The sequence below is a fragment of the Psammomys obesus genome, unplaced genomic scaffold (genome assembly GCF_907164565.1).
Source record: "Psammomys obesus unplaced genomic scaffold, mPsaObe1.curated_primary_1811, whole genome shotgun sequence".
Lineage (NCBI taxonomy): Eukaryota > Metazoa > Chordata > Mammalia > Rodentia > Muridae > Psammomys > Psammomys obesus.
The window spans coordinates 42,722,762-42,733,460 of NW_026591086.1; the positions used below are offsets into that span (position 1 = coordinate 42,722,762).

General features: G+C 39.3%; 1 protein-coding gene across 1 annotated transcript; it reads right to left on the bottom strand.

The window, feature by feature from the left end:
* Positions 1-5,507: 5,507 nt before the first annotated feature.
* LOC129678702 (small nuclear ribonucleoprotein F-like) lies at positions 5,508-8,242 on the bottom strand. The gene is made up of 2 exons (XM_055609591.1): positions 8,167-8,242; positions 5,508-5,851 (listed from the first exon to the last, which is right to left on the bottom strand). Exons 1-2 carry the CDS (start codon positions 8,240-8,242, stop codon positions 5,508-5,510), a joined length of 420 nt encoding a protein of 139 aa, XP_055465566.1.
* Positions 8,243-10,699: the final 2,457 nt, after the last annotated feature.

Genomic DNA, 10,699 nt, shown 5'->3' on the forward strand with positions numbered 1-10,699 from the left:
TTCCATGTGATCCTTATGCGAGGCTACCAATCCATCATCTGCAATTTACGCATCTTGATTAACTTTTTGTTACTTTATATGTCTGCTGCAGAAAAACGTTTTTTATCTCCATGCACCACGCATAGCGACATGTCCTGAACATCATATTTCAAAGTGTGGAATACAGTGTTCTGTGGCCCCTAGAGAGTCTCTAACGTCTGAATGTAAAGCCCAAGAAGCAACCTGAGAAGAGGGGCAGTCGAACACTTGCAGAAACTAAGCCCATTAGAAACAGAGGCCGCTTCAGCAGTCACTGTCAGGCCTTCTCGCGTCTGAGGAATTGTATGCTCCACTGTAAATCCTTTTGGAAATTGCCAGTTTGATAGGATAACAATGCAGGAAACTGCTCAAATTGAACATGTTTGTTATTTTATGTTCTGCCAGGCAAATGTCAGAACAATGCCAGGAGACCGGAGTAATTTAGAATTAGAGCTAGCAGGAGGGGAGGGGAAGGGTGAAAACCAGAAGGAAAACAGACAATGAGAACAGGATGGAAAGTCATTGCAATGGGGAGTTTTATACTAGAAAATGAGCTCTCGCTTTTGAGAATTAAAAGCAAAATAGATTATGTCTTCTAAGTTGTTTTGTGGTCAATGGCATGGCATCTAATGTGAGAATTGTGTTGTAGAATTTAATTATTGCATTCCAAACTTTTGTGGTAAATCTCCATCCATTGGTCAACGATGTTGGAAGCAATGAATAGTAAATAGATGGTTCAGCTGGAGAATGTGCTCACAGGCCTCATTGTTAAGTTTTATGATCTTCTTTGTCTTGAATATTAATCTTTTATTACTGGCATTTTTTCCCTTTGCATTTTCAATTACATAATGTGCTCTATAAATCATTTCAATTATTCAGAACAATTTGCCCTAATCGTTTCTTCACTCTCATGCAGGAGGACACAGTAAAACATAGCCCCTCCATCTAATTTGTTTAGGCCTGACTGTATAGTAGAACTTATTGGTTGGAATATAAAAACAATCCTGCAGGAATTTATCTTTCCAGAAAGATCCACATTGGAGAAAGCTGCATGAATGACCATATCAGCTTTGCCTTTGTGTTGTCTTGCTTTGTTGTAGTGGCTACTCATAAATTAGGAACTTGATCCTCTCTCCTAGGCTGGGGGTGATTCCTGATGAACACGAGTGTTGCTTTATTCCTTCCTTTTCTCAATTTGAGGATTCAGCCCCATTGCACTTAACACCTTAGTGGCCATACTCGCTCTCAGTGCTGCAGACACAGAGTCTGGGCTCAGCTCATCAGCAAAACCTTCTTGCTCTTCTCCTCTCAAACATTAAACTGCAGACATGCCATTTATTTTGTTGCATTGTTATTATCCCATCTGAATGAATTTTAAACTGATTAAACTCAAATGCTACTGGTCTATCTTATTATACATAAAAGATAAAACAAAACTAAAATTCCCGCAGTTTCCTTTCAAAAAATCATCTAAATATACCTGTCTGGCAGCAGCTCGATGACGGAGAGGATCGCGTTTTCAAACAGACAACACCACACTCAATCATTTTTACCAATCCAGAATTTAGGTATTAAATCACTTCTTCGGCCATATTAATGTTTACTTTTAGACACATATTCATCTTATTCTTCTAAAATTGAAGATTTCATTTTTATATGCATGCTGAAACATCGTTTGCCATGAGAAAGGACTATGGTAGATTTGGTGGTGCTTGTTATTTGTATTTAGCAGATTTAAATGGAAAAATGAGGGTACTGGTGGAGCTAAAAAAAAAAAAAAAGCAGCAAAGACCTATTCTCAAATCATTCTTAAATTAACCCAAAGTTCTGATTGAAGGCTTTTGCTTTGATAGGGTGGACTTGCTAAAGCATCAAAAGCTAAGGGGTTCACTTGCTGCTTTTGTAGCCCCATAGGTGAATGATGCAGAGATACGGACAAACAGCTTTGTGAAGAGAGAACTCAGCTCTTTCGCTAAAGACAAAGTGTGTTTGTGTGTTCCATCATTTGTACGAAGTTCTTCCCCTTATGTTTCTCCTCAGCAGCTATTACTCTGTTAGCCAGCTTCACAGAAATCATGCTATCTTCATACAAATGTTTCTGCTACTCCTCAGTGACCATCACCGAGGAGAAGTCTCTCACCTCTCTGCTCTCAGACTGTGCTTGAATTCGTTTTATTTAAGTGTAGATACTCATTCTGTAGATCTCTACTGTCTGGCAAAGAGTGATTTTCGTGATGTAAATAGAGGACAATCGATCAAGGTCATGTCAAGGCATGGAAAGTAGATGAAATCTGAATTTTGGCACACGTCATCAAGTTTATTAGAACATGACACCGTTTGCACATTGTCCATAGCTGCCCCATAATTTAATGCCAGAGATAAGGAGTCACGATGCTCAAGTTTGAAAACTTGTGACGTATTTTAGGAATGAAAACCTAAAATATTGATTGTCTTGCTTTTTACAGGAAAAAAAATCACGAATCTCTGTCTTCTGAGCTTCACTCAAGTAAACTGATGAGTCTTCTGAGCACTGATGATGGCTGCATCTCTCCCCTGGAATTTAAGCTTTTTGACAAAGCCGTATCTTACTCAGTGTGTTTTTCCAGTATCTCCACAGGAATGTCAGGATGGATGTGAAGTGCTCAATGAAGAGATAGGAAAGATAGAACCCTTTCTAAATAAATAACTGGCTTATAATGGGGCACCATACTCTACCAGTTTAAATCACCATGAAAAGAAAGGGGATGGATTAGGCTGCACTAGTTTGCTAGACTTCCTCAATGCAGTACCGTAAACTGGGTGGGTTAGGCCACAGCTTCTTATAAAGCGTAGTGGCTTAACTACAGAAGGCAGACTTTGAGCCTTTCCTATCATCATTTCTCAGCAAGTAAGTTCCAAATGATATACCTTTGGAGTGCACTGTATGACTATGTTGACTAAGTCAACTGCTTTTGAGTTGACTTAAATTCCAGAAAAAAAAAAAATCATCAAATGAACTTCAAGTTGGGATTAGTAGAGAATTTCTAGCAAATTTCTGAGCGAACTTACACATACATATGCCCTTTTGTACTATGTATTTATACAAGGTGTCATTTTTCCACATCGATGATCATAAAATAAAAATATCAGTCTCCTGGGTCCTACAGTATCAAATGTTCAGCCATCATTTAATTCTTTATAGAAAAGGAAAAGAGCATGTCTCTCTCAGCCATAATAGGCATGTGTTCATCTTTAATAAATTATAGAAGTCATATGTATACCACAGAGTTAGTTTAAAATAAATTTATAATTAATAAATGTTAGTTTGTATATTTAATATGTATATACACCTGGAGTTCATGTAAACGTTTTTTAGGAAAATGGTTCATGAGTGGTAGAAGTTTAAGAAGTCCTGCTTTGGGGGCTAGAGAGATGGCTCAGAGGTTAAGAGCACTGGCTGTACTTCTAAAGTTCCTGAGTTTAATTCCCAGCAACCACATGGTGGCTCATAACCATGTCAAATGAGATTTGTTGCCCTCTTCTGGCATGCAGGCACACATGCAGGTAAAATACTTTATAAATAATAAATAAAATTTAAAAAGAAGTCCTGCTTTAAACAATAGAAACATCTCTTCCCACTTTCTGAAGGATTATCTCCAGGGCTCACTCTTTGGCCTGCAAGTCCTCATCTTTTCTCTGCCTCTTCATGTGCTCTTCCATTTGTAGCCATCAGAGCTCTACTGTGTTTCCTACCCAGGCCAGTCTGGATTAAGGTCTACTATAGTGATCTCAATTTTAATTATTTCCTTGTTTTTTTTTTTCCTTCTATAAATACTTCATATTCACATTTTGAGGTATTAGAAATTAAACCCTCAGTATTTTGGTAAAAAAAAAAAAAAAAAAAAATCAGCCCACAACATTAGCCAGAATCTCAAGAATAATTTCCCCCCACAGATTTTTATAGCTTCCATCAAATAAATAAAGCATGTCTGAAATCCATCATTTGAGATAACAACCTCATCATTTTAGGTCTTGATGTGAAACGTAATTCATGCTTCACAAAGCCAAATGTATGGTTTTGTTCATACTTGTTGTCCATATTTAAGCAGGCCTTAACGAGCTTACTTACCAATGTCATTCTATGTTAACACCATGAGGGATATCATATCCTCTCCAACATTTTAGCAATCTTAGTGCCACAGTGAAATAATTTTCTTTAGTTTACTTGGTTCTTCATTGATCATATAGCATATCTCCTTTAGTTAGTGTGGCAGAGGAATTCACCACCTACCTACCTGTATGAGACCTTAGTCCTATTGCCATTAGCTTTTTACAGTGTTCATCTTCTTAGACACTATCAAAAGAAAAATAATTTTCATTGCCTTTTGTTTTTGTGTACATTGGAGTTCAATACTGGGCCCAAGTAGTCCTGAACCTTTGGCCTCAACAATACAATAATATGAACTCAGTACATTCTGAATAGTTCTTGGCTCTCTAGAGCTGCCTGGTATGCTGCCGTGGCATATACACTGTTGTAGGTTAACTTTTAAGTTCCCAGTAGTTTGCAACTATTTTTTTAGAAAGCATCACAACTGGATCCCAGGCCTCTTACATATTTCTCCTTTGTGCAAACCTTACAGTGTTAAGGTTTTCCTAAGAATGCTGCAGAGGAGGAGGTAGAAAGAACATACGCTGAAAGAGGAGGAGGACAGCCGTGAAATGCGGACTTGGGCGTGTGGCTGTGGCACACATCAGCTCACAGCAACTCTGGTCAGCTGCGTAAGACCTGCATGATATCACACCAGTCAAAATCCCAACCTGAACTGGGGAGGGCCCCCTAAGGTTCCACCCTTGACAAAGAGCTGTTGACAACAGATGTTTGCTGAGGGAGGGAGAGTCAGTTGCCTTTGGGGACATGGCTGCTAGTGAGCTACCAAGTAGCAGATGGACCCACACCCAAGGGCATATGGATGGCACTAACTGAACCCAGGGAGTTCTCAATAGCAGTACCACCACCAATAACAACAAATGGAGGACATGAACTGGGAGGGAGATATGGTAAGGTTGGAGTTGGAAGGAAATAATGATGGATGGATGAAATCAAAATACATTGTATGAATATTCAAAATTCTTGAAGAATAAAGAAAATACTATGAAAGTGTTAAAGGTCTCCTCTGTGTACTTCTTTCAGTGTTTCTTCTCCCTCTTTCCTTACCTTCTTCCATCTATGTATCGCTTTTCACACAAACACACACACTCACCTTTGTCTCTCTAAAATGGTTTGTAGAAAAAGAACTTCTCATATGGAAATGCATTAAGGTAGATACAGATTTAGAATACTGGACTTCAGGAGGGTGACATAGTAGAGGTGAGGCTCTGCAATACTTTGATTTTTGTTGTTTTTGTTTTTGTTTTCCTTTTTTGGAAAAAAACACAAATCTTTATTGTATAGAAAAAATATATGCATTTATATGTATATATATGAATGTATGTATATAAATCTATATATGCTATTCTCTCATTTCCCCATTTTTATCTTCCTTTTCCACACCTCTGATACAAAGGATGTTATTACACCTTATTAAAACTTCACACTGATGTCCAGACAATGCCACATCTATGTATTCTTCTGGATGTGCAAGGCTCATGTTCAGGGAGCCATCCTCAGAGACCAGGTAGCTCTTGTATTCCATTTCCCATTTGAGTTTTACCGTCATTGGCTTTCCTGTCAGTCTGTTGAGAAAAGGCTTGAGACTGCGGGGTTTGCTCACCGAGAACACATGGGAGTGCTGCACCCCACGAGCTCCCACCCGCTGCTGCAGGCCCTTTCTGACTGGAGCAGCACCTGATAGTACTAGCAGACCAATGCCAATACTTCGCTTTTATTACATAGAGTGAGCTGGCCAGTTCCCTATGCACCTACAAGTTGGAGAGTCGAGCTGTCCTCCCCATCCTTTGCCTTGACTTTGAATCACCTCTCATTGTCTCAGTCTGTGTTGGCAACTCAGATGCCATTCACTGCCGTGGCTTGGCTGAGTGACCTGTCTGTTTTGATTATCCCATGAGCTGTACTTTTTGGTTTATCTTTTGGTCATCGGTATTTCTTCAGTAATAACGTTTTGTCTTTTAGAAAATGATGAGCTTGCCTGAGCAACATGGTGGTGCTTATAAGGGAAAATGAGGCAATGAAACTGATGAGAATGAGGTTCATGAAGTGACTCATGGAGTCAGGACTGACAGCCAACACTTATCTTCAGTTCTTAGAGTGAATCATGGCAGTGTTCTAATATTGGCTGGGGAAATAACCTTTTTCTGATAAACACTGTTTGTGACAGATGCTGCTAGGGTAAAGTTCATTTACAACAAATGCCTGACCTTTGAGTCCCTGCTAAAGTCCTTCCTTCTGACTTTCACTGGAATCTTCCTTGTTGCCTTTTATCTTCCCTTGTCTTTTACTTTAAATTCTCAGTGAGTATTAATGCCTGTCTATCACATACCCAGTGTGCTATAGCTGTCTATAGCTCCTGCACATTCTCGTAGCTACCACCAGCCAACATACTTGATACTTTTGAGAATTGCAATTTATTCACTTTTCAATTGTTGATTATAGCTGCATTGTTTGGATTGATTTCTTTACCTGTTTCTCTGTTATGTTTCTTCTATTTCTGGCCTTTTTTAAAATTCCAACTCATTTTTTAAAATGCAGGTAAGACTATTGAATTCTTTTTTTTAATGATTTTAGTTCTTACAATCAGTCAAGAATCTTGTGCTTATTGTTAGAACTGAAATGATTATCATCTGAGGCTGAACACCGTATGAATGCCATCATGCTAATCTTAGCTCTTCCTGGGAAACTATAAAAAATTTCCCAGAATGCCCCTGAAAACTTTCTCCTTCCTCATTGTCTTCTTGTGATAGCCATGCTTTGTTTGACTTGTTACCTCTGAAGACCATCCTACCTGACCATTCTGTTCCTGAGGAAAAGGGCTAACAGCTAGCTCTCCTTATCAGGCTTGATTAACACACTTCCACTGCAGGTTTCACAGAGAAGATGGGAACCTTAAGAAGCCTATCCCGAGTGTGGCGTGGAGTCCTCATCCATAGCACTTCTTGGCTTCCTCCTGGACCTACATCTGAAGCAAGGTCTGGTCTTCACTATGCAATGTGTGTCAGTTATTACCGTGCTATGGAATCTAAGAAAAAAGCTCTGGTCACCAGGAAGAGGAAAGCTGTAATCTCAGATGTGTTCCCTAAGCTCTTCTTTGCCTCTCTCCCAGAATTATTGACCATTAGGACACTCCTTTGTTTAAACAGTATTCGCTTGCAACTGCTGTTTTCAAACAATGCAAAAACAAGAAACAAAAAAATAAACCAAAACAAAACCAAAAACCCCAAAACCCAAAACAACTACAAACATACTATGCTTCAATTATGAAGATCAGACATTCAAAACACGTCACAAGGAGAAGAATCAAGGCTTCCTTTTGTTTCTCCTGGAGACTCTAACAGATTTCCATTCCCTTGCTTTTTCTGACTTTGGGAAACTTCCTACACTTCTTGACTGGAACTCTCTTTATTCTCCTTCAAAAACAGTAATGGCTGATTGAGTCATTTCCCACATTCTATCACTCTCAAATTATTGTCATAGTTTTCTCTGAATCTTCAGCTTCTTTTCCGTGTTTAAAAAAACCCTTGTGCTCCAACCAAGGACTATTCATGGAGATAACCTAGAACCCCTGCACAGATGTAGCACATGACAGTTCAGTGTCCAAGTAGGTTACATAGTAATGGGAAGAGGGACTGCCTCTGACATAATCTGATTGGCCTGCTCTTTGATCACCTCCCCCTGAGGGGGGAGCAGCCTTAGCAGGCCACAGAAGATGACAATGCAGCCACTCCTGATGAGATCTGATAGACTAAGATCAGAAGGAAGGAGAGGAGGACCTCCCCTATCAGTGGACTTGGGGAGGGGCATGGGTGAAAAAGGGGGTGGGAGTGTGGGATTGGGAGGGGAGGAGGGTGGGGCTTATGGGGGATACAAAGTGAATAAAGTGTAATTAATAAAAATAATAATAATAATAAAACCCTTGTGATTTCATGGGGACAATTTGACATTCTCCTTGATTTATGTTACTAATGCCTTTAAGTTCATCTGCAACCTTAACTCACCCTCCATAAAATGGAATATATTTACAGGTTCTGGCAACAGAATCGTGGGCTTCTTGGGTAACCATGCTGTCTCCATGGTGACAAATGCTTCAGTGACCAGAGTTATTATTGTTCTTAAGTAGATGTAACAGTGTAATTATTTAGCATTAGAATGTTTACCAAGTTCCAGATTATTTCCCGTAATTAAATGTGTATGTGGGATTTCTCTAGTTCTGCATAAGGAAGGTTGCATCAAGCTGACAGGATCTAGAATCACCTAAGCAGCAAGCTGTTGCCATGCCTGTGAAGGGTTAACTAGGTCAAGCTAATTGAGGTGAGAAGCCCCACCTTGCACCATCATTGCCTAACAGTGGCGAAGCTTAATCAGAGTAAGCTAGCTCTGTAGCCTTCACTCTGCTTCCTGATCCAGATGCCCTGTGGCCATGCTTTCCCACTATGACGGGATTTCCCAACTGAAGATGTGGTGTGAGCATGCTTTCTCGCTGTGACATGGTTTATACACTGAAATAAACCTTTCCTTCTGTAAGTTGCTTTTCTGGGGTACTTTCTAGCAGCAATATTCAAAGGAACTAATACAAGATCATGAAATGGAGGGACAGTCATCAAGTCTTTATGCCTCGGCCCCCTCCTGATTGCAGAGTTTATTTATCCATTATGTGTGTGGGTGCAGTTGTTTAGGCAAAGGTACATACATGTACTCCCTAAAACCATGATACGAAAAATTCCTGTTAAAAATCTTAGGAAAAGAAACTTGTCTGTTAGAAATAAAGTCCCCTGAGTTTTATAATTCCTCATAATACACCCAATTTCCGTTCCTAAATTGAGCATTAAGCCGCTTTGCTTGTTGTGTCTTTGGTTTAATACCGCACGTCCAGCCCTTCCTATGAATGAGAGTTTGTGCTCGTGCATACGCTTATCCCAGAATGTCTACTCTCATTGTTACTTTTTTCTTAATAGAAGAATGGAAAACACTATTCCAAAGTCAATTTTATTTTCATTTTAGATGTTAGAAAGCAACTTACAACAAAGAAGTGATGGCATCTGTCACTTTAAAACTGTGAGGTCCTGTCTCACAGAGTGCTGTGTACATATGCCAATCTTACTGCTCAAAGTCTGACATAGAAACATAAACAGACTTTGCAAGTCGTTCTAAATTTTCGGGTATTTGCCTTGGCTGTCCCTGTTCAGGGTTTAGGCACTGAACTTCCAACTATTCTACTTTTTTCTTCTTAAATATCCTAAAAGAACTTGATAAGTAGTTAACATAACCCTCTGCCCCTCGCTGCCTGTAAGCCCCTACAATCCTCTGAGGTGTCCCTAAGTTCTCCCAAGTCCTACAGTGTTGCTCTCCATTTTGAACCGTTGATTGTGCAAATCCATTTGTTCATTTAAGGGATTTGCCTCCTCCATGCCTTCCTTTGTCACATTAAAGGCAAAGTCAGGGGCTCTACTTAATGAGACCAAGAATACACTTGATTTATCATTTGCCTTTTTCTTTCTTCCTCCCACATGTTATGAATTATGAGGAACAGTTTATCATAATCATCTAAAATTATACAACCACGGGGGCAAAAACTGCATCCTCCTTACATCCTGTAACCTTCTGACAAGTGTGTACAGAAAACGTTGAAGGGCTTAATTAACAAATGAATCAAGGCACTACCATTTCTTTCTTAAATGTCACATATTTTTACAGTGCTAAAAATGTTTTCTCTGTGGTCTTGGCATTTTGCATGTGGCATGGCATCTGCTCCGAAAGTAACAATAGAATTATAACAGACCTCTCAACTGCTATTTTGAGTAAACTATTTTGTCATCTTAAACTCTTTTGTTAAAATGCAAGAGAGGATAATTATTTTTCCCTAATGCTATTGTGAATAGAAATGCACTGTGGTTGTAATAGAAAAATGATCTTTGAACTGTCTCAGGAGGTTGACACGGAGTCATTTAAGGAATGTGTGAGCTCTCTTGGGGCCACTCTATGTTTTTATTTTTTTTTATCCAAGTAACTTAAATCTTGATGTACTAACCATAATGCCTTGCAGACAGACAAACGTATAAGCAGTTCCTTCCCTATTTAAGTCAGTACCAGGCAATGTAAGACTGTCTGAAAAACAAATTCCCTAAGCTGCCCCGGGAATGCTTGGCTCAGTAAATTCAGACCTGAAAATGGTGGCATTTGCTCAGAGTGTACGTATACAAACCCTAGTTCTCTAAGTATTTTAACATCTCGATTGCGGATCATCAAATTACGCAGAGTTCAAAAAACTTAAAAGTGATGGGCATCATTTGTCTGCGATGCCAAATGAATGACCAGATTACTTTTCCTTCTGTAGAACTGGCGAGGCAGGTGCTAATTAGTAGGCGCTATAGGAAGGAACAGTGCGCAAGCATTCTCTGAATTATGACGAGATAATAAAATTACAGACAAAACTGTGTTGAGCAGATCATCACATACATGACGATAGTGACAGAGAGAAATCAGTTTTGTGCTTGAACCATAAGGCTGCATCAACATCTCTGTGGTTTCCAA